Source organism: Strigops habroptila, chromosome 6 (assembly GCF_004027225.2).
Source record: "Strigops habroptila isolate Jane chromosome 6, bStrHab1.2.pri, whole genome shotgun sequence".
In the NCBI taxonomy this organism is placed as follows: Eukaryota; Metazoa; Chordata; class Aves; order Psittaciformes; family Psittacidae; genus Strigops; species Strigops habroptila.
Genome location: NC_044282.2, coordinates 1,831,822 through 1,856,606, shown reverse-complemented (window position 1 = coordinate 1,856,606; position 24,785 = coordinate 1,831,822). Strand labels below are relative to the sequence as shown.

At 41.0% G+C, this 24,785-nt stretch overlaps 2 protein-coding genes across 3 annotated transcripts in view; one reads left to right on the top strand and one right to left on the bottom strand.

Moving 5' to 3' along the window:
- The window catches only part of MAP3K5 (mitogen-activated protein kinase kinase kinase 5), a 105,664-nt gene extending 90,681 nt beyond the window's left edge, over positions 1-14,983 (bottom strand). Inside the window, exons 1-2 of one of the 2 annotated variants that reach the window (XM_030489927.1) lie at positions 14,572-14,983; positions 8,299-10,364 (exon numbers count right to left, since the gene is read on the bottom strand). In XM_030489927.1, the coding sequence (XP_030345787.1) occupies positions 8,299-8,656 (358 nt within the window). In that variant the 5' untranslated portion in view covers positions 8,657-10,364; positions 14,572-14,983. The remainder of the gene's footprint in view (positions 1-8,298; positions 10,365-14,571) is intronic. The other variant, XM_030489928.1, reaches the window with a different exon arrangement.
- Positions 14,984-15,138: 155 nt separating this feature from the next.
- PEX7 (peroxisomal biogenesis factor 7) overlaps positions 15,139-24,785 on the top strand; it is a 45,014-nt gene continuing 35,367 nt past the window's right edge. The window contains exons 1-5 of the mRNA XM_030489929.1: positions 15,139-15,319; positions 16,520-16,577; positions 18,072-18,222; positions 22,721-22,798; positions 23,081-23,189. Of these exons, the coding sequence (XP_030345789.1) occupies positions 15,199-15,319; positions 16,520-16,577; positions 18,072-18,222; positions 22,721-22,798; positions 23,081-23,189 (517 nt within the window). The 5' untranslated portion in view covers positions 15,139-15,198. The remainder of the gene's footprint in view (positions 15,320-16,519; positions 16,578-18,071; positions 18,223-22,720; positions 22,799-23,080; positions 23,190-24,785) is intronic.

Below are 24,785 nucleotides of genomic sequence, written 5' to 3'. Positions count from 1 at the left end.
GCTACGGTGAAACAGACTTGGGCACTCTCGCACGTCACAGAACACAATTCTGTTTGAAGCATTTATGTCCATGGGAAGGTGCTGGAGAACTTGCAACTCTTGTAATTATTTAATCTGCATCTCCACACTTCACAGATTGCAGGTTTCAGTCTATAGTCCCTAGTAAGCCAGACAGACCGCACTGAAAACAGCATTATACCTGTATCAGGCAGGTATTGTGCAAAGGGGAAGAAGATCAGATAAAACTCTCTGCAAGAGCTGAGGATAACTATTCTATGAAGACATCACTGAAAAGCTGTCTTCACCACTGAAAGCACCAGCTGCTTACTCACCCAGAGTGCACTCTCTGCAAGAGACATCCACCGATGCCATCAGCGAGTCCCAGAGCAACTCATTTACTTTATTACAGTAAGGGAGAAATACAGAGCCAAATTTTCACAAGGTTCCTAAATCAAAACGTACGTTTCTTGTGGGATTTGAAAGAGTGCTGATTCCCACTGACTTGAAATGAGTCAGTCTGTGGGAAATCTTTAAGCTCCAGCCTGCATCTGAATGCATCCCAAAGGTTGTGAATAAAGGCAGACACAATTCAGAAGAGAATGTAACTCTGGCATACTGTTGTGAATAGCTGATCAGCAGTTCTTCATTATTGAAGGATTATATCTGCTCCAGTCAAGGCATAAATTTGGTCTCAGAGGGGGAAAAAAAAAGAAAGTAACATACACTAAAGAGAAGCAGCCTGTGCTTGCATGTCAAGCTCAGCCTGAGGTTCATTTTCTCTTGGAATACAAACAATTACAAACTTCTTACAGAAATCCACCCATCAGTGATTACCAGAAAATTCCCCAATTGTCAAAACAGATTCTGCTCTCATCCATCACACAAACTTCGTGATGTACAAGATGACTTCACTGACTGCTTCATATGTCTCTCTCATTCTAACAAATGCTGTACTTCTCTCAGTGTATCTGTATCATTGCATATAAACTCTCTGAGAAGCCATACAAAATAAGTGGTAGGATACCACTGTGGACAGTGGATGTTCTGCAACAACCTAGAGCAGGGACCCTGCAATGAAAGATGGGAATCCCAGCAATAACTTCTATTTTATTATCCACAAATGTGCAAAATCCTTATCATTTTTGCACCACTGAACTTTTTTTAATTTTCTCTGGGTATAACATACAATTTTCAGGTTAACTACGCATGCAAATACAGCAATTCTAAATCGTGACTGTTCCAAAGGGCTAGGGGAAGAAAATAATAAGTTTTAAACGATCAGCACTACAGAATACACTTAAAACTCAAGCTTTCTCTACTGAGAGACAAAAGAAGATGAACTGCCATAAAGAAGATTTCAGTGGCTTAAATTGATTTTATATAAGATCATAACAGACGGGAAAATTTACTGAGGATAATGGCGCTAAATTATGTACTATTATGTTTTTTCTATTTTTCCCTTGATCCTTCTGGCTTTAACACAGTTTATTTCATTTTGTTGTCACTTGCAACATTTACAGCTTTTTGTATTTTGTTTCTTTGCTTTAGAAAGCAACTAAAAAGAGAAGTCAAATTCTTATCGTGGCTGCGGTAAATTCAGGAGTCATTTCTGTATGACACATCCTGTTCAGAGCTACAGAAATGCAAACTGCAGAAAAAATAAAATAAAAAAAAAGAAAAGAAATCAGTCACAGGCTTTCTTCTGCATCACTCTCAAAAAGCATTAACCTAGCTCCATTCAGCCTTTTCTCGACTGGGGAATATTCTTTCATTATGTCTACTCAAACAGATGCCTCACTATGAGTTTTACGTCTTTACTGTATTTTAAGAGACCCTAATAATTTCATAACCTGCATTTCTCCTGCAGTATCTGAAAACTAGCTCTAACACCCTGATGCACTTGGCAGAGGAGGTAGTATTTCAAAAGCCTGCAATTTCCAATAATCCAACAAAAGCCTGGATACAGACTGTCTATCCAGGTATCTCACCAATATCACTGGGAGATTTAGTAAACTAGCACTGCAAGATCACTTAGTATTAGTAGTATTATTTACATTATAGAAATGGCTGGGAATTCACACTAGTATCATGCATCTGTGCCCAGGGCACAGCTAGATGCTGCGCAAGCCTCTCATCTCAGGGAGAGACCTGAAGAAGCTCACACTCAGGTGCTTCAGAATTAAATACTATTTTATGTTGAAGATGCGCCAAGTATTTGTTTTAGGTTTCTAATGCTGCCTTTTATTAGAGTCGGGGATGAATATCCAGAGTCAAAAGGAGCTTTACAGCCCACCCCATTTAAATGTTACAATATATGCTACACGTTCAGATGCAAAGACTTGAGAGTTACAATATATACTACGCTGTCAGACACAAAGACTTAGTACTCCTATACCTCACTTCCCTGACATGTATGACATCTTGAGAGTATGGATACCATCATCAACTCTATCCTGCACACCAGCTGCATTACTAAATTACACAGCCTTTCTTGCTCCACCTCATCACTTACAACACAGTGCTACTGAAATGCAATTCTTTCAATTAGAGTTATACTGATAGTGGGACTAAACTTTTTTTTAGTAGCTGTCCTTGACTCAAATTGGACAAGAATAACACATCAGGATAACTTCTGCTATGTCAAGGAGAACTATAATTTGGAACAGGGATTCTCCAGTCATGATGCTATAAAAACAGGAGTGGTGATTCAGCAGCACCTGGGGAAATGGGGGTTGGGAGCATCAAAAAGGTAAAATAACTGATGGATGAAAGTGCTGCATAATCACAGAAAGCATGTGCAGTATTTCAACTGTCTGACAAAACTGTTAGTGAAATGAAAAAGAAAATAATAATCAGGAAGTACAGAGAAAAAGTGGTGAAACACACCTAATCATTCCGAGATAGAACATGGAGTAGAATAAAGCTTGCAGTTAATCTCTCTCTCTGGAAGCGTTTTCTCGCTCCTGAAAACAGTTAATATGGTAGGAAGCATGTTGCTTTTTACTACAGAAAACATTTATGTCAATTGCTAGAATCAAGAACATGAGTTTTGAAAGAATATCACATCTTTTGGGTTTAAGAGCAGAGCCTGCATCAGCTTATTACCGTCACAGAACTTCCAGGAAACTTACATAAAGGCATAAGTCTCTTCAAAAAACCATTTAGCATCATAGAATTTAGCATATTTTTATGAAAAAAGGAAGAAACTGTAAGAATGCAGTTGAGCCCTGGTACTGCTTTACTGTATTTCTGTGTGCCTGTAAATGTATATAAATGCACCATCCACAAATGTTCTGTAAAGTCTGCAAACACAATTTAGGTGTGGAGCATCTTCAAAGCTAAGTTCACTTTCACACAAGTGACTGTACTGGCTTTCTGAAGATTTTCTCATTTTATATGCCAAGACTCTCCCCAAGCACATTGCACAATATGTTTCTAAGCCCAGTAAGCTGACACTGACAATTTCTACCCCAAGCCTGCATGAATTCTAAAAGCAATGATGCTGAATTCCAGAAACAAACAGAAACTAAACCTATTTTATTCTCTCTCATTTGATGAACTCCATTTTAGTCAATCATTGCTGTTCTGGGGAATTATCTCACTGGCCCCACACAGCAGTGTTAGTATAAAATATTCTACGGGTCGCTGATTCATGAAACTTGAACATAAGAAGCTGAAGAAAATGAAATTCCCCAATATAAGACAACATGAAAGTTACAAGGAGATATCTGTATGACTTCTTATGCTTAGCTTGAGAACCACCCTAACACAAGTGACTGCAGAGGTTAGAAAATCCAGATTCTCCTCAGTCACCAACTGTGTAATCTTTCTCATCTTCCATCAGTCAGTCCCTCTGAGATCATACACAAAAGTCAGAATGCTTGACACCGTGCTTCTGGCAAAATTGCCATTCTTCCAAAAATTTAATTTTACATCTTCACAAGATGAAGATATTCTGTAGCTTAATCTTGCAAAGCAGACAAGCAGGAGCAACGCACACCTGAAGATAATAAACTAAGGAGCCTTCTATCCATGAACTGTAAGCCAATGCAAGTTTCTCCAAAAGAAGATTCAAATTACTCCAGAATAAGGCAAATTTCCAATGAACTCTGTCTCTTTCTACTTAAGGTGTATCTCCCCCAAACATGAGATCGCTAACTTCTTCAAGAAGAAAAAGCACAGCTTCCACCTTTACAGTACTGTCTCTGCAGGTAATTCCAAAACCCTCTTTATTAGTTAGCCTGGTTTTAACACTGGCTCACCGCCTGTCTTGCTAGTCAAATGAACACTAACCCCTAATTTACCCAGCCCTTTAAAATCAATACAATTTACAAGTAAAATGCCAGATTAAAGTTACATGAGACATTTCTTAAATTGACAAAAATCTGACTAACCCTAAAAGCTTGTGTGAAGAAATTACCTTGACATTGAGCACCTCCCTCCCATGAAGAGCTGACCCAGATTATTGATTCCTGCTATTTTTACTTTTAATGGTAATTTTTCCTTTTTTTCTTTACTTAATACACTCTGTTCAGCTAGTCATTGATGCATTTGTGTAATACAAAATGACTGTGTAAAAGACCTGCAAAGAAAGCAAATCATCCTAATTCCAATTGCCTAAAAAGATGGGAAAGAAAATTAAAAATGCTTACCCAAGGCAAACAAACTCTAAGTACTCTGCATTCATTTATGGCTCAGTTTTCAAAAAGAACTGAACAATTAAAGAAAAAAAAAACCCAACAAACAGGATATGCAGATCTGGTCATTATAATGTAGAGAAAATACCATTTATTTACAAATATGAACAGTTATAACAACTTTTAAAACACCATGACTACCTACTACGCTGTAGAAAGGTTTCCCTGCTAGTTTTTTGCATGTCTTTAATTGCCTGACTCTTTAAATATTCCTGAATTTTTGAGAAATTAAGCTGAATTTAAGAGACCTGCAGCAAGTTATGACAACTGGAGGGAAAAGAAGCAAACAAAACCACCAAAACTCTAAGTATCCTCTTCATGAAGCAAAAAAAGCCATTGAGACAGTGGATCAAACCCAGATACATTGAGTTTTGCAATAAGTTGGACTAGATTTTCCCCTCCTCACCTTATTACCTTTTTAAGTGGAGGAAAAGGTGATAAATGTCTGACAAAAATAGATGTTTAAACACTTTTTCAACAGTTTCTAGGGTCGATTTGACACTTGCTTCTCAAGAACAAATTTTTCTTTTTCTCTGAAATCAAGCAGAATTTAAACCATGCAAGCAAAAATACTCTAATAGGCTCATTCTTAGTATTTGATGCTTTAAATAGTCTAATTATACATAGCCAAGACCTACTCACTAGTCATATGCACTGCTAATTGTGCCTCCGCATTTAAGGACCATCGGTTGACTGAAGCTGGCAGGTTATTAGTAGGCTAATCTACATTTAGAGCAGATGATGAGTATTTACATCGGAGATTAGATTTTATTTAATGCTCCTTGAAGCTCTCTTTGAAGCAGTGAAAGGCATAAAGTGAACCTACATCAGAGATCACCAAGAGTTCACACTAGTTATACAAAGCAGATATAAGATATTAAAATGGGAAGGCTTGATGACTGACAGATGTTATACTGTGGCTCTTCCCCCCCACCAAATCACAGTTGATTTATATGCACTATGAGAGTTAAGAGGTATATTTCATTCAAACACAGTTATAAGCTTGATTTTCTGAACCTTCATGAAATCACATCATTCCTTACTCTCATAACTTAGTTGGCCTTTACAATGAGTCCAGCAAGACTTAATACCTTGAATATGACCAATTAACTATTACCTAATTTGAAATTACTTTTACTGCTAACTTATTTGACATCCAGTCATGCTTGTACTATTTTCCTACACTACTTTTTATTAAATATTGTAACATGCAGACTTTTTTTTTAAATGTTACTAATATCCTCTTTGATCACTGAAAGCACACAGCAAGAGAGAGAACAAGAAAGGTCCAGGTCACCTACAAATGCCCTGCCCTACCACCCTGTGAAAGCAGGTACAAAGTAAAAATAATGCATCTGTCCAAAAAAAGAGAAAATAATATATCAGTTACACCCTCCATGACCTTTCTGGTTTTCTTCCATCTTCATTTTTCAGTTTATGCAGCTTCTACTCTTTAATTCTGTTCCTGACCTAAATGATAATTTTTTGCTAGCTTAAAGTTTCTGGAGAACAACTGGCTCTTAGAGAGAGAGAGCATGCGTATAAAATGCAACAGGAATAAAGAAACAAGTATGAAAACCTCACAGATCCTTCTAGACCTACATTCAGCACTAGAGCCAGCAGCACAATGTAGTTTCAGGACTGCAGCTAGTTTATGACTCCTCAGATCAAACAGTACAAAGTGGAGCAGACACAAACTTCTGCATCCTGCTCCCTTTAAGTCCAGAAGCTTAATATAATGAACCCTCCTAGTTCTTTACATGTTTATGGGCTTTGCTACTAAAGCAGAATGGCAAAGTTTTTTTCCTGTTTTGCAACATTTGGATTATATTCCCACAGCCAAACACTACCGAAAGAAAAAGTAATGTTTTCACGTTTACACAGTTTGCTCAAAAGCCATTGAAATAAGCAAATCATATTACATAAGTGTGCAGTTATGTAGCACTATATGCCAGACACCTACTGCCAGAATTAAAAGGGGCCCACTTCAAGTCAAATCTCCCATTACAAGAAAAGCCTCTGAGAACTGTCAAGACTCCGCCTGTTGCACAGCTCAGAGTCTAAAAATTAACCAACGCAAGAGGCACAAAAACATCACGGATAATTCAACTCTGCGGCCTCACTATGCGACAGCTTCCACAACAGAACCAAAAGAGACTCTCAGGTTTCACCCGCCCTGGAATGAAGAGGTGTCAGGGTGCCTGAAATCTGAAGTAGCTCTTCTCTGTTTGTGGAGAGTATAGGATCTATACAGAAGCTCTGTGGCCTTCCACCTGTGAAGACAGCTCCTCTGACTTCTGAGAATATTACCTCGAATGACACAGCTCTGCAAAGAGGCACAAGAAATAGGTTGTGATTGCATGCTTCAGAATCACCTGCCTCAACGGAAAGCAGCAGTCCACGAAGCAAAGCTTGCAGAGTTTCGGGGTGATGACACCCATATGCATGTCCATGCTCAACAGTCATTTGTGGAAACTGGCTACACCACCACCAGGGTTGGGGTTTTTTTTATTTGTTTGTTTCCTTTCTCTTCCCTTCTCCCCAGGACAGCAGGAAACTACAAGAACAGCCAAAACTTTTAAAATGCTTATTCTTGCGTCTACTTCACATACACAAAACCCACACAACACAATAAGCTTAAAATTGTAGGTCAGGTCAACTTCCTGCTTCTGATTTTTTTTAAGGTCAAAAGACATTAATTCAGTACTGTAATTTTAGCTGTATGAAGTCTTTCCAAATCTAGTAAGGAGGCTTTTTATATATATATATATATATATATATACATTCTACATTCACACCATAGATCTGCCGATAAAATAAAAAAGACATGGAACTTTTTTGTTACGATTTTTAAAAAAATGGGATCAAATAAACCTTAACACACAACCTTGGGTCACACCACACCTTCAGATGGAGCTGTTACAGTTCTATAGCAGGGAAGCTTGCAAACCGGGGTGAGAGGATGCAGCACAGGGTATTCTTGCCAACTAACCGGGTTGGTGCGTGTAGCTCTTAGCTCAAGCCAATCCATCACAAGTGTTTTATGCAACCAGTACCAGAGGCATAAACTTCCAAGCACAAACAGACGGAGCGCCCCAGACACTGTGTCAGCACCACGAAACTGTCGAGCTACACGGCTGGTGCCAAATCTGCTTTTCAAAGCTCCCGGGGCCCCGCAGCTCCTGCCTGTTTCAGGCAAAGCTCAGCATGTTGTGGTAAAAACTCGCATCCCTGCGCTCTGCTGAAAGACTGGGAGAAAGCAAGCCAGATCATGTTTAACCCACGGGTAAAAATCAAGCGCTGACAAGTGCTGATTCACAGCGCGCCTGCTGACGGAGCGTTTCTCCTCCAAAACACATTAGCGGAGGGGACAAAACCAGGCTCCGACTCACTTTTACCTGTCCACGGAACCGCCGTGGCCGCCGGAGGGTGTCACCGAGGCGGGAGCACCCCGGGTCTCGGTCCCCGGAGGGCTCGGCGGCCGCCGCTGACCCCGCAGCGGGGGAGGCACCGCGCGTGCTCCCGCCGCCCCGCGGTGAACCCCGGGCGGCCGGGGCCCGAACTCTCGCGGCAGCGATCAGCCCCGGCAGGTCGCTCTCACCTGCGTTGTAGAAGCGGTCCAGCACGGCCGTCTCGCCGAAGTCGAGCTTGCCGAAGTGCAGGGTCTCCAGCGCGGCGCCCACCGCCTCGCACGCCTCCCGCAGGCTCTGCAGGGCGCCGCTCTCCGCCGCCAGCAGCGGCCCCTGGCTCGCCTCGTTGATCACGTAGGTGACGGCGGTCCGCCGGCCGACACCCTTAGCCCGCGCCGCGATGCCTGGCCCGGCGTTGCCGTCCTCAGTCCAGTCGGGCAGGAGGCTGCGGGCGCCAGTGTCGGTTCCCTGCGCCCGCCGGCCCAGCGGTTCCTCGCCGGTGGGGCTGGGCACCGGCAAGCTGATGACCCCCTCGCTGCTGTCACTCATCCCGGCGGAGGAGCCGCCGCCGCGGCGCGTCCCGGGCTCTGCAGCGCTGGCCAGGGTTAGGCGGATGCCATGCTGTGCCGCCCGCCCCGGAACGGTCCCGCCGAGCTGCTAGGGAGGGAGAGGCGGCCGGGCTGAAGCGGGAGGCTCCCCTCGGGCGCTAACGAGGGCTGCCGGAGGCGGGGAGACGAGCTCAGCCTCCCTCGGTGTCTGCCGCCGGCACCATGACGCGCCGCTCCCGACTCCTCCGCACCTGCAAGGGCTGCCCGGCGAGCCGACCCCCGCAGCCCGGCCTCCTTCCCTCGCCGCCCCCAGGACCTCGTTCTTCCTCCGGCCGTTCGGCTCCCCGGGGCGAAATTACTCGACCGCGGGCAGGAACCACTTGTGCGATCGCTCTTGGGCGCCCCGGCTTTTGCCGAGCGACAGCTGCGAAGCCACTGGAGGCGCGGGCTGAGGCGGCCCCTCGCCGGACACCTCCCTCCGGCCCCGCCTCCGGGCAGAAATACCTCTCCCCGCTCCACCCCGCATAGCGTGCGCCGCGTCCCGAGTGGGAGCTCTCGGGGCGGGTGAGCCACGCCACGTCCCCACGGGGCTTTTCGGCTTCCCGGGGCGCCCTGTGAGGTGACAACCATTGGAGAGGACCGAGGGCGCCTGGGAGCTTCGTGTCAAGAACAATTGGAAACCCTTGATAATTAGAGAAAATATCCCTTCTACAGAAAAAAGGGAAGAAGTTGAGTTAACTAGCACGTAGGCAAAAGCTGAGCTCACTTTGTACGGTAGGCCTCCTGAGTCGAGGGAGAGGGAAAAATCCTTTGACACTTGAAATAGTACGTGGTATGAAGGGAGAACATTCCAATATTTCATATGATTTGCAGGCCAAGAGTGAATCTCTAAGGAATTCAAAAGGGGTTGGAGAAGGAAATGATGTTGATGCATCTGTAGTGTGTTTTTAAACAGAAATGCTGTGAAATTGGCTTACTCAATTTTTTAATTCTTAGGGGGTTCTAGTAAATATTACAGGAGAAAAAAAAGGAAAATTAGTATTCTACATATGTAATGTTTATATGTCATATCAATAGCTCTGTCCTGTTAAAATGGATGTCGATAAGACTAAGCAACTTGTTGTCATGAAGCCTGCTCTTGTGCCATTGTTTGCCATTGTCTCTGCAGACAGAGAATCAGTTCTGGAATAATTAGAAAATTAGTCACTGCAGTACCTTCAGTTGGTCTGTTTGCTTTTGTGTTGAGCAGTTCCCTTTTTCGATGAGATATGCCTGGTATTTGCTTCTGCTGATAAGAAATGGGTAGAAGGGGTGGGAAGATGACGAGGAAACTAAAGACTCATTTACAGGGAAAAGTTAATATTTGCTAATCTGCCAGATACAGTAGGTTATTGTTTCTTGCTACAGTCTGAATGGCAATCTGTGTTTTTCTAAATTATGTCGTTTTCCACAAAATGCAGATTCAGTGTTAATCCATTCAGCATTGCAGTTACATCACCTTACAGGAAGCAAGAACAATATGTCCCTGTTGTTCTTGAGAACAGCCCGTGTTTGTCAACTACAGAAGGAAGTCACGGACTGAAAGGAGACGGAAGCAGCATGCTATTCCACTTAGCATTACTGGCTTGTGAGGCTTGCTTCACTATCAGCATTGTGTGTATTCCAAATTCAAGTTAGTTTTTCCGTTGATTTGGGAGTGAGGCTGTGCCCTAAACAGGGGGAAAAAATGTATTCAAAATGCTTTTGAATATCAAAGACAAATTGCCCATGTTTTTGTGAAGTGAAAACACATCTTTTAATCTGAAGTGAGCGATCAGAAATTTAGGAGCTATTGTGTTCTAATGTCTGATCAGGAGATGATAATTCCAAAGATTTTTTTAAAAAACAAAGTAACACCTCATGTTTTCTCAGAAGTACTCTTACCTTGTTTGCTTGTTTCTCAAGGGCTGTAAAATTAACATCTTTAGCACTGGATGAATTGCATATAATCACGATTCAGTATCACCCTGTTCCAGCTCTGTTTTTTCTAAGGACAAAACTTGTAATGGGCAGCTAGCTGAACATTTGTTGCACTAACGACTCTCTTCATTATGTTTTTACAGCTATACATCACTGGCCGCTAGGTTTAACTGCAATTATAATTTTAATATCCAAGAATTTGCCAACTTTCTTAGTTGCAAAAAGAAATGTAGGTTTTGATGAGTGACAAAGAACATATGCTGGATGCCACAGGCTTGATTTACTCAAACTAGTGTAAACAAGACCCAAGACCAAAAAAGGTAGTTCAAATGTATCTGATTTATACAGATGAAATCTAAAACATGCGTGCATTTAACATAACTCTACCCAAATTATATTTTTTCATGTATTATGGCAGTTAGTGTCCAGTTGAGGGAGAAAAATGATTCTAGACTAATCTGCATTTTGAATTTTGTTTATGGTAGTGCTAATGGAATTGACAGAATGGACTAAAAGACATCGCTACAGATACTGGGTTTAAAATAGACGCTAAATTTCATCCCTACTTTCAGGCCCTCTTACTTAACTACATTACAACTAATATATAGGAATATAACTAACATATAGGAATGAGAGATTGGAGATGCACTGTAAACTCTTCACTGATAAGCAGGACAAAGAAGCTTGCAGGAGTGAAGGAGTGAAGTCCAGTATGCTTTAATTATGGCTGTAAAAAAATCAATTCTGCCTCAATTATGGGTGTAAAAAAAGAAAAAAAAAGTCAAGAAATTTGCAGATACAAAAATCCAAGTGAGATCTTGAAAGTACATAAACTAATGCAATTTCTGTGAGCTATCAACCAGAACTCTCACAGAGCAGAAATGATTAAACTGAAATAAAACCCTCTTTTTTAAAAACTAAGAAGTTAGACTAAGTGTATCACTGTAGACAATCAGAAGTAGCCTTTATGCTCACTAGAGAGAGGGCAATTTGGTTATGAGGCAGTCAGCTGCCAGTCTTTAAAAAGAGGCAAATCTGTGATTACACTGAACGTTTAAAGCAGTATTTAAGTATTACAAAGGGTCAGGTAAACAGAGACTGCTGGGCAGCAGCTGATCATGGAACAGTAATAACATGATCAAATCTGTTTACCAAATTATGGCATGGTGCACATAAATGGCAGTCAGCAAAAACTGCGGGAGCAACGTGGATACGTCATTGGGGATGGGTATTTCATCAGTCAGAACTGTTCTTGGAGCCCTTGTCTGGTGAGTATGGTGAAGAATGTGCACCATTCTTGCTTTATACCCTTTTTCCCCAGAACAACTCTCATGTTTCTTTCTAAATCTCCTCACCTAAATCTTCTTCTGCTCTAGTGTCTTTCCTCCTCTTGTGTATTTTGTTCTTTTAAACTTCCAGAAAAGTCTCCGTGCTAACTGCTTCTTCCTTTCAACTTCCACAATGCTCTTTTTCCCCATCTGAGGGGAGCCTTTTCCCTTTGCATTTGTTCCTGCACCCCTCCTAGTTAATTTCATTTGTTTATTTTCATTGTTGCCAGTTTTGCAATCTCATCATGAACCTTGGGAAACTAAATGCTTTCCTTAAAGCTTCAACTGATACAACTTTAATGACAGTATGGGAATTTCAGCTGGGAACATCCCTATGTTGGTCAATAAACGCTCACTACTGTAGAGGAAAATATTGATGGCATGAAGCCTAACGAATGGCTTGATAACTAAAAGACAGAAAAATGTTTACTGCAGTCTGTATTTTCAGTTTTTTAAGCTACCTGTCCCTGCATGTGAGCAAATGGCTCACAATCTACTTTCTCTGGTAGAAAAGATCTTTTATATTTGCTTAAATACTTGGGCTCAAGCCTTCCTGATTACTGTTTGTGTGGCCCAGCAAGGGTTTTGGAAGGATTTGTATACAGCAGTGATGGTCACCAACTCAACTCACACCTAACCTAGCTGTCAGCTAGCAAGCTCAGGAAATAAGGGACGCGTTAGTAACAGAACGGAGCTCATTGGACTTAAAAGGGTGGTCAACCCAGCGTGAGAATATTGCTGTAAGCATCTCAACTACGGATTTAATGCTAACGAGGGGTATGAATGTGAGCTGGAAAGGTACAGCCTAAGCAATTGTATTTTATTTTTGATTCGTTGAAGTGATGTTGGGTTAGGAACAAAATAATCTCGGTGTAGTTGGGGCATTCCCCCCCAGAACTGAAGGCTCTCAGTGGGTACGTGGAACGTGGCTGCCACCTACCGCTGCACGGGCCGTAAGTCTGGTGTCGGCCGGTGGCAAGGCCGGTTTCAATGGCTGCATATAAAATAGTGTATAACAATGAAATAAAACGCTCCTGTGGTTGGTGATCCTCCTCCTGAATTGACCCAGCTGCGCAGAGGCTGAGGAGGAAACGCACTCATGTTTAGCAGCTTTTTTTTGTCGGGCCCTTCTCTCTTTGCTTGGAAGATATCTTTTGTTTCTTCGTATTCTCTCTGCGTTGAAATTTTCCTGCACAAATACTTTCACTCGCTGTTATTACTTTGCTTCCTACTTCTAAAGAGCTTGAAAACCTGAATTCACAAGTTTGTCTCTGAAAAAAATTTGTTTTGGGAACTAGTCCTTCTCTCAGGACTTCCTTGTAACCTTTTATCCACTTCCTGATCTTGATGTCTACAAAAATTCTTTTAACCTGTCTTTAAAACAAAGCTGGGCCACTGGTAAGAACAGCTTCCTGTTTGTGTAACCCCTTTGTGGAATTTCACTCCTTACAAAAGATCAACTAGATTTGAAAATGGACTTGATGAAATCTTTCTAATACTCAGATCAGTGATAAATTGTCCATAAACCAACTGGACTTTACACCACCATCAAGCACTCGACTCCCAAACACCACCTCTCAAATGGCTGTACCCAAATCAACCTACTGCACCACAACAGTGGCTGTGATTCTTTTCAAATGCTGTTACTGACATCCCAGTCACAAAAGGCAATTACCTTAAAAAAACTTTCTCAGAAAATTGTCTACTAATTTGGATTTTGAAAAGATACAGTGATTTAAAAAGATTCCACAGATGCTAAAATCAGTGGAATTTGGCCTGGAGTAGCCAATTCAGTAAGGTGTTCCATTGCCCCAGGGTTAAAACATCTCATCTCATCTCATCCATGGTCTGTCAATAAATTAAGCCCATAAATTGCCAGTTGTGAGGCTTTGGGAGCTGCTGTGATAATCCCAATGATACACTAAATTGAGGTTCACTTGCAGTGGTTTTGGATTGATTTGATTCTAAAATCCTGGGGGCTGTTCGATAGCATATTTGTTTTCATTTTTACCATGAGATCAAGAACTGCCTAATTAAGGGATCTGCATTTGAATGCCAATTTCAGCAATTTCTGTGGCTTTACGGTAGATTTTGTAGCCAAGGTTTAGTTTCAAATATAAAGCTGAGTAGCAGGAGTATGTAACTATCCTCCAAGCTCCGTGATGTAACCTTGATTAAGTAATCTAATCTGCCTTTGCTGTACCTTCCTAATGTGTAAAATAATACTTTTACATTTTTATCTCTACTCTTATGAGTGGGTCATTAAAACTAATTAGGGTAGTCTGTGTCCAGCTGGAATAATTGCTGTATTTTAAAGTCCTGTAAAACATATGCAGGATAGAACATAATAAAAGCTGCAGCTGCTGCTCTGCTGAAATACTTATTTCCTAAGCCTGACCACCACCCCCCTACCCCGCTTCCTTTCAAAGCCAAAATTCTCACTGGCTTAAGTAGAATTTGTCACGGGTGTAAGAGATCTTGAGTTTGATCATAAAAGGGCTTCCACTGAGCATAACTGCATCACAAGACTATGCATAACTACACAGATAAAATGTGCAGCTCTATCCAAGAAACTAGAGAATGAAATACAAGGGCTTTTTAAAAGGAAAATGACAGGAAACATACATACTTGTACTATGATTGAGGCATCTCATGTTCAAGCTGATGCACACACAACGAGCTGATGTATGTCTTAGATGCAATATAAAAGAACGGCTTATCTCTTCAATTTGGAAGCCATCTCCATCTCACCAGTGGGGTGATTTCGCACAATTGTTTACCATGAGAAACTGGCAGCCAGTGGTCCGAACCCTGGTGCAGGCCAGGTCACCTTAACTGCAAATCACACTGTACGACAACCTAAGAGTACCAAGTGATGAATTTCTCAAGTGGCGCTCCTGAGTTTGCAGCTCTCCTCTGAGGTGGCCAAAGGACAAAGCCGCAACGAAGGAATAAGCTGCCGAGGCCCCAGGCCGCCACCACCTCTGTGATCGATCACAGCGGGACCCGTCAGCCGCAGCAGAAGGGGACGGCCACCCAGGCCCACCAGCAGCTCCCCTGTACCGCAGGAAGAAGGGCACTGAGGCAGCAGCGCTGCCGCCTTCAGCCGGGCCCGCCAGCGCGACCCATGGGCCGCCCCTTGCCATCGCCAAAGATGGCGGCGCCGGCGCCGCAGCTTCAGCACCGCCCGGCGGGCGGGGCGCTTCCGGCGGGGCCGTGAGCGCGGCGGGGCTCAGTGGAGGCCCGGGTGGGGGCCATGGGCACGGCGGGCGGCGCTGCGCTGCGGCTGCCGGGGCTGCACGGCTACGCGGTGGAGTTCTCGCCCTACTGGCCAGGACGCGTGGCTTGCGCCGCCGCGCAGTACTACGGCATCGCAGGTGCGGGCGGGGCTTCCGCGGCGGGGGGCAGAGGGAGCGTGTCCGTTAATATCCGTGTCCGGTGGCGGCTCCTGACGGGGGCTCGCTAGTGGCTGGAAGTCTGGGTGTCCGGAACGACAGCCGGTGTCTGTGGGAGCGTTTGGGGATTTCCCTTTCCGTTGCTTTTGTCCCGCATTGGTGCAGCCGGGCTGGGGCTAGGGTTGGAGCTGGCTGCCGGCCGGTGCTTCCCTCCGAGCCGCCCAGCTCGGCGGGTCCTCCGGCTGAGCAAAGCGCAGACCCGCTGGTTTGATAGTGGTCTCACAAAACCCTCGCAGGGGAGTGCTCATTTAATAGGGTCGAGAATAAATATAGTGGTAGAGACATACACAGTGTGGCTGAAATGTCCCGAATATAGTTTATCCTTAAAATTTTAACTCTTCTAGTCTCAGTCACTGAGTGTCCAGACACATCCTGGAGATGCCCGGTCCCTGGCAGTGTTCAGGGCCGGGTTGGACAGAGCCTTGAGTGACATGGTCTAGTGTGAGGCGTCCCTGCCCATGGCAGGGGGGTTGGAACGAGGTGATCTTGAAGGTTTTTTCCAAACTAAACTATTCTATGATTCTGTGACTCTATGGTCCCATTGCAAAGGCAAGCAGAGCTTTTTCTCAGCAGTGACAATTTTTCATTTCCAGTGGGAATATTGCTGCTGAAAGCATTAATTTTAAATAAGTTTCTAAATGTGGAATGACTTTGACAATATCCCAGTCACATAGGAAAGCGGTACCCATGTGTGTTTTCTCAGAACTGTTTTGTTTCAGTTCTGGTGAGACATGTTTGTATTATTAGATTCAGCAGAAAAGAGAGTTTTATGTCTGCTCTGTTATCAAAAAAGGTAAAAAGGAACTCCATGCTCGTATGACTGTAATGTGAGGCTCGTATGCACTTGGGTGCTTTGTAAACGAGTTGTTTCTTTTCCAACCTCGTCTGCAGGTATACTGGAGTAAACAAAACAAACCAAAACCAAAAGCCAATCTGATGTAAATGAATTACTGTTTAGAGAACATGAGACAGCAGGATGTTTATGCAACTAATTGTTTGGCCTCTAAACAAAACTAATTGTTTAAAAGTTCGGATGGTGTTTGGAGCTACCTCAGAACCACAGTCGTTTCCTTTGGTATGAGTGGACTAGTTGTGATACTTTGTTTTATTTTGCTGGTTTAGGTTGTGGGACTCTGGCAGTGCTGGAACAAAATGATGCTGGCATTGCTCTGCTCAGAAGGTAACAGAAGTTTTATGTTTTGTTTTTGCAAGAGAAAATCTTATTATGTACCTGTGAGTACAAGATACAACCCAAATATTTTGGGTTATTGTTAGTGATAAAAAGTATTGTATCCATGCTACAGTATCTACTGAATACATGTCTTCGTATTTACATGCAGATGATTGTATTTACATACATTTATGTTTCATAGATTGTGTTATGGGAAGTAATCCGGATTGCACCCTTTCCATAGTGTAAAGCATTTTACAGAAAACTGTCGATGTAAATTGAAAACAGCCTCTCTGCCCTACCTGGAAATGAAAAGTTTTAGCCTTTTAGGAACAGCACATTGCCATCTAAATTTATGCCGTTATGATTGGCTAATACTGAAAATACAGCAGGAAGCTCTGTAAAGTCATGGAGGTACTTCCTAGGAGATCCAGTATTTTGAGGGTTTGAGAGGAGTTTGATTTGGGTTTTGGTTGGGAGGAGGAGAGAGGTTAGGGTTTAATACTTGACTGCCATTGACCTAAAGTTTTTTTAAATAAAGTTTTGAAACAGCAATTGTTTAGAGTAAGAGGGCTGAAATAAAAATGCTTAACAAATAGTTAATCATTTTCTGAGAAGCTGTTTTTAATTCCTAATTATAAAGCAAGAGTCGTTGAAGTTGTTTATCACTGTTAGTTATGCTAAGTGCACTGGTTTAGTACTGTTCATTTCTATGTTTCCAGTGACTCCGCTTATTTTGTGGTAGAAAGTTCTGTAACTTCCTGAGCCATAAGCTGTGCCATTTTCTCTACTGAAACTTTCTGTGTGCATGCCTTTCCCTCATCATTACTGCAGGCTGCCATGAAGTTTAACCTGAGCTTAGCTGAACCTTAAGTGAAAAGGGGGTAAATAAATTCATATTTGCCATCAGATAACAGCAGGGTCAGTGACAGTTGTTGCAGAGCAACTAATATGTGGTATCAGATCACATATGATAAATTGTTGGCATGTTGAAAGCACTCTTAAGGGAATGTAGAGATCTTTAATATGTTCATGACAGTCTTTCTGTTAGTTTTTAGTTGTGACTCAGCTTCCTAATGGTGGTGTGAATTGGATAGAGCTCTTCCAACACAGTTTTATTTCTTTGTTTACCACAGTTGTTACAGACAAAGGGCTCCTACCTCTGTAGCAACACCCTGGAGAAACCGTAGATCAGACTGAGACATGTGGGACCTCTGTCTCTGCTTGGCAAATTCTGGACTGAAATCAGGTTTAATTCTCTGTGCAAGGTCCTTGGCTAATTTATGCTTTAACTTAGTCAAGCTATTGTGGCATACAGTTGTGTAAGTTGACGTTATGACAAGTAAGATACTTGTAAGGAAATTTACTGGAAACTGATATATAAAAATGTTGTTTAGAATAGTCAAGAGGGTGATTTAAAGAAATACTGTCTTTGCGTGTAAGTAGTCTAGACTTTCATGTCACGCTTTCTCACAGAAAAATATCTTCATTGTTCCAATTTAGTTTTGACTGGAATGATGGCCTGTTTGATGTGACCTGGAGTGAGAATAATGAACATGTGTTGATCACTTCTAGTGGAGATGGATCTCTGCAAATCTGGGATACAGCTAAAACCAAAGGTCCCCTGCAAGTCTATAAAGAGCACACTCAGGAGGTAAACCAGGCAAACTTGAAAAATTTAATGGACCATCTAATGTTCAAATTATTAAAAGATTTATTTGTGGACTTACTTACAATCAAAAGTGGGTTTTGTTGTCTATTTTTTAACTTTGGGTCCATGGTTTGAATTTATAACTTAACATTATTTCGAATATAAAGTAAATTATCTATTGTACATATTTGTATATACATTCATACCCTGTAGTAGGTACCACTTAGTTACATGAATCCAATATATTCAGAAATAGCATTTGTGGTTTCTTACAGGCTAAATAATCATTGTGTTGTATGAAAGTACCACAGTCATCCTGTGAGATTTAGAGAGCATTATTGGATAGGTCTAAATCAGACAGCTGATGTATATATAGAATCATAGAATAGTTAGGGTTGGAAAAGACGTGAAAACCATCTAGTTCCACCCCCCCATATAGCAGTATTATCCTTGAGGATATAAAGTGGTAAGCATTATGGAGATCCTTAGGACTTCCATTGTATCTGGGAACTGGTTATCCTTTTCCATCCTAGCACCTGTGAGATACTACTCAAGTAACAGTAGTCAAATACTGGGACAGGATGTGGTATTTTTAGCCTTGGTTTGATACAGTTGTATTTGATTTTCTTAAATATCTCAGTTTCTTTATGCAGTGCAATATAGGTAAAGTGTTAAATTCATGTTCATAATTGTATTTGCATTTTTTATGCATTAGTATATTTCTCTTCTCCCAAGTGATTATTCTACTTTTTTTTTCTTTTCATGCTTTCCTTCTAACTCTCCACTTGCTTCTGTCAAGTCTTTGAACTTTAGATGCAATCAGTTTTAGCCTGGATTACTAATGCTTTATCTAAATGGTGTAAATCTGAATAAAATTATCCAGTGGATGTGTCATCAATAAAAAATGATGGAGGAAATCCAGTTTTGTATTCCCAAGGACTGCAGTAACATCGCAGTCTGTCTTCTGTACCTTAATTCTTTATTATTTTACTACTTTGGTTTAATACATATACTGTGTAAATAAGGAATTTTGAGAGATGAGTCTGTAGTTGTGATCAGGATTTTATGATAGTGTTCAAAGGCTGATGGGAGTAACAGAAAGACGTAGGCAAAGCATAATAACAAATTGGGTTCAGGTTTTTTTTGTCTTTTGAAAGTCTGTCCATAAGTTAATTTTGTTCTGCTACACCATCTGTTGTTTGTGAAGTAGACGTTTCTGTGTCCAAGTCTTACTTCAGCAGGTAGCATGGGGAGGTGGATGCATTCAACCATGAGTTGGGAAGACAGTATAGGAAGCATGGGCTGAGTGTTTATTGTGAGATACAAAAGGTTCGTATTGACTCTTTATAAACATGCATTAAGAGGATAGATCCCAGAGGGAATATACCTAATAGATTGTGGTAAACACTGGCAGACAGTGCTCTTTAGAATGATTGACTACTTTCCTGATCCTTAATCCCTGTCTGACATTTCTAATGACAATTTTGTCACTGTGCTTTATAATTTTTCTAATGTAAGATTGACAGGGATCTGTTTCTTGTTTTCTAAATGAGATCATTGTCTGTACTCAAAAAGAATGTGCATTTTTAATTTAAAAGCACATCTTTATTATCAAAAGACAATGAGTTTTATTTCAGCACTAACCAACTGCTGAATCTCATGAATAAATTAGTCTAATTTACTTTCATTTTGATGAAGTCTCACTGGAATGCGAGACAAAAGAATGCCTGAATTAAATTTGTCTTGTAAATTAAGCCCAAGCATTTATTTCTGAACTATTATTTTATGGTTCTATATATTTTTTTCATCATCTTTTCATATTGTCTGAGGCATTTCGTTCTTCTCTTTAGGCATATACTAGTATTAATGTATTTTATGATTGAAGATAAAGCACTAAAAATTAACAGGGAAGGTTTATTCTGTCGTACTAGTCTTTTCCAATTGCTCAACACAGCTTCTATTGAAGCATCTGTAAATATTGGATGATAGCATGAAAAGCAAAAAAGTTTAAAAGTCTTACTTGGTTCTCCACACCTCTTTTTCATTCTCTTCCCATTAGCCAGACCTGTCACATGCCAAATGGAAAACAGCTCTTGCTTTTTCTTAGCCTGTTGTCTGTTCTAACTCTTGCCTGAAGGAAAATTTGCCCAGGTCTCATTGCCTCTGATGCAGCTGCAGAGTGCTGGGCAGTCCTAACCATGTCTGCCATATGTACGCAGATCCATGTCACAACACATGTTCAACAGATCTATGTGCTGATAGCTTGTGAGTGAGCTGTAAGCCATATGTGTGCTTTGCCTTGTCTGTGCAGTAGATCTGATACATCCCAAATATGTGAGGCTAGGTAAATTGTCTGGCATGGGTGTACATTTCTTAAACATATTTCTTTCTGGGAAATCCTGGACATGAATGAAAGAGCCAAACACTTCAACTGAGCTGACTTCATAGGGCTGTTGAGGCATATGAGAACTAGGTATCACATGAAAGAAGCATTAGGCATTGCGTAGTGATGCATTTAGGGGCGTTTCCAAATAGCAACAGCTTAAGCAGTGAAGACAGGTTCAGGGCGGAAGGAGAGAGGCTAATGTTCATAAGGAACTTGGGCGCCACTTTGGAGAACCAAAATGATGCCTTCCACTCTTAAAATGTACTTGTGTGCAGGTACTTCTGTGTCTCCTTTGTTACTATTTTAGTAGGAGGAGTTGGGTTGAGGGTGTTTTAATGAGCGTTAGTACTGGTAGTACTAACTGGTACTAACTGGTAGTACTAACTACCAGTACTGATAGTACTGGTAGTTAGCTAACAAAAGTAGAAAAGCCAAGAGGTAAAGGCATGGTTTGGAAAAACAAACAAAAGAATTACCTCTTAGTTTGTTATTTGGCTTTTGTGAAGGCACTGTCTAAGTGTCTTGTACATTTGGATTATAAGGTCCCCAAGGAAGGGAGCTAACACAAATTGGTGCCAGAGCAATATGCTTTTCAGTATATAGGAAGTGGGACATCATAAAATAAAAAAGGAAGGTTGTAGATAATCCAATTTGTGTTTGTCTTCCACTTATGAGAAATAAGCAAATAGATGAAAAACAGATTAAGCTGGATCTAACATGGATTGAAATATTTCTTAGGAAGGAAAATGCTCAGAAGTAGCTAAATGATTCCTTGATTTCCTTTCTCATACAGGACACTTCCCATAGAAGACTTTGGCTTTTGCTGGATTTTTTTCCAGTCCAGCTTCTCTGCTTTTTTTGTCTGGTGATACAGTTCCAAACATTTTCACCTTCAAAACAGGGTTGCTGTCATTTAATGCACAATTCCATCGATCCAAGACAAACACAGCATCTAGTATGTTCACTTGCAAATTAGATCTAATGCTGTGCTAGAACTAGATTGTCCCAGCTGGAGTACAAACCCTGAGTGATTACTGGCCTGATTGTTGAGAGCAGTGCCACTTACTACTAGTAGGTAGTGGCCACATTCTGGGAAGTGTCATGGAGGGTCTGTTTGGGTCAGGAGGTGACGCAAATAAACTGTTTCAGATGATATTTATCCACTTGAGCTCTGAAATGGTTCATGTCCCACTGCAGCTTATTGAGCTTAGTTTGGTGTGGAGTGAAAATAAACAGTATAGAATGCACCTTCCCATATGTAGATATGGTGTATTTGATGGTGGAAGTTGTACATGTTCTTGATACTTTCAGATTTGAAGTAATTTGAAGAACTACCTTAGAGCATTTGTTTTTGTTGAGGCAGCAGAACTGAAAAATCAGCAATGAAGGATGGAGTTAAGGAGAGATCCTTTGTCAACGTGGGGACCAGCATTAGAATAAACTGTCAGAGAAGAAGGAGCTTATTTCAACTACACAGTGGAAAGCAATTTTTAAATACCTGAAATGATTAGTCGTGAGGGAGGTTGAATTTTTTAATTTTGTTTGAAGAGATGAATGGTAAAAAAAGAGCGTCACAGAACCTGGAGAAGATGAAAATCAGGAGTATTTTATGATGTGTATATCTTAGGAGAATTAGATGTCATAAAGCATTTCTTGTTAGGTAAAACCTCAAAGTCAACTCCATACTCTGCTCTGGAGAGAGATAGGTTTTCATTGCTAGCAATTAGAAACTCCAGATATTTGAATAAATTGGATCATGTGTAAGAAATCATTCTGAATTATGGCTTTTTAAAGTGGTAGAAACTTCTGGTGGTGGTGGGTCTGTGGATTTTGTTACAATTCTCTCCCCCCTCTCCATTTTGGCCCATCTTTACCTTCTTGGGTACTTTTCTGAGCCTGTATGAATCTTTAATGCCAGACTGTGATGCTAAATTAAATTTTTGTTCAGGTAAATGGCATTGTTGGAAGCTTTGTGGTACTTATCTGGTGTGGTTTTCTTAGCTGGTTATGATACAATCTACAAATCCAAGTATATTTCATGAAATTTTGGCTGACTAGGGTCTCAAACTTGTATTCTAATGCTCTTTCTAAACTAGGCTGTTATATCATTTATAGGCATATAGTGTTGACTGGAGCCAAACTAGAGGAGAACAGCTAGTGGTGTCTGGTTCATGGGATCAAACAGCAAAGCTGGTATGTTGAGGTGAAAAATGTGATTTGTTTTGTTTGGAGAGTTCTTTCTGTTAAGAAACAGCATTGATTCACTTTCTCTATTTTTATGGTGTGGCTGAAATTCTGGTTTAATTGAGATGTTGCTTTATCCCTCCGTTGATACCAGTTTAAATATACGAATGCTTTTCATGATACATGGTAAAAAGTTCATTTAGTCCTTTCTGTATAAAGTTTTTATATATGAAACCTTTTCCTTTCTTTGTTGAATGCGTACCTCAACAGTTTTCCTTTTACTCTATTCAGTGGGATCCAGCTGTGGGGAAGTCATTATGCACTTTTAAAGGCCACGAAGGTGTCATTTACAGCACTATATGGTCTCCACACATCCCAGGTTGTTTTGCATCTGCCTCAGGTAAACATGATGGTAAAGGGGTTCTCATGACAAAAAATCCCTTGTATGTTATTGGATTAGTTTGGCTTTTTGTCCAGCAGATGGTAGTGTGTGTCATACATTAAAATGGAAAAAGGCAAGATAAATGAATCACTGCAGCTGGATTTGTAGGTTCTGTTACGATCTATAAATCATCCTCTTGGTCATTTAAACAGGGATCAGCAGTTTTCCAGCAGTTACTTCAGCGACCTTGTGACAATTTTTTACTGTTATTTTATGTAGCTGTCTTCCATCCACCTTACTCTTGTTATTGACCACTAAATCATGTTATATGTTTTATTCTGTTTTCCGGCTTACATTTTTGTTCAAATTACCTCAAGTGTCCAAACACTGTTCCTGCTCCAGAGAGACAAGGACAACTCTGGAGTGAGACCTGGAGCTAACTGCTGGCTAGCTGGGTGACGGGTGCTGTGAGCCGTGGAGCTTGCATAGGAAATAGAGGGATAATAAGACACTGCCTTAATACAAATACTGGTAGATTAGCTCCAATGGCTTAAGTTTCTCTGATTTCAAGCCTTTGTCTTGAAAATTAGTAACTGAAAATGTGTCTGAAGGGAGACTTTTTGTACTTCCTTTCACCTCCCTTGGTTCTTGTAACTCTTTTAAAACAAAATCTTTTTGAAGGGTATTGTTGAAGGATGTTGAAACATTCCCTTTTTGAAGGAGGCTGTGCTGCTTTAGGATTATAATGTGTGTGTGTGTGTTTTTTCTCTCTCTTGCCCGTTCTGTTCCCTTTCTCTCATCCTACATCACACATACCTACTCACAACCATGTACTTACTCATATCTTAATAGTATAAAGTCTTAGCACTTCAGACCAGAAGTGAACTGGTTTGTGTTGCAGCATTTTCAGTTTTGTGTGTGTTAGTAAAATAAGTTAGGTATGTTGTTAACCATAGATTGGAAAAAATGTTGGTCTTGAAATGCTTGTGATTTAACTAAATGTAAGTAAAGCAGGCACTTTTTTTTACTTTTTATTTTAATAAAATAAGCAAGAGGGAAGGAGGTTTAGGAACCGTTTGCGTGCCTCACCCCTGCCCTTTTTCTCCCTTTATTTGAATCCACATAGATGCCAGTAGAAGTTTAATTTCCTCTTAAATAATTAGTTTGTGAACACTGAAAACAGAAAACCAAACACAACTGCAAGCCACAGTAAAATAGCTGCTCAGAAGGACCATTATGTGCCTAGACAACTTTTGCCTGAAGCTAATAAGGTTAAATATTTGCTTTTGGGATATGACTTTTTCTCAAACTATTATGAGACTAGAAACAGAATATGACTGAAGAAAATGAGAAACCTAAGACTGCAGAATAAAGCAGTTGAAAAATAATGTGATACTAAGTGTAGTTATTTTGTATCATTATGTCTCCGATCTGAATACATACAGGAAAACTAAGTTTGTCTGCAGTGGACAGTAAAATACAGTTGAATTACAGAAGATAAATATGTCTGATGCTTGAGTTAAATTAGCTTTCATTCAGTATCTAATACACTTCCATTAGCATTTACAGGGATGCATGAGGTATTTTAAAATGCTGTTGTCTTCACGTACAATC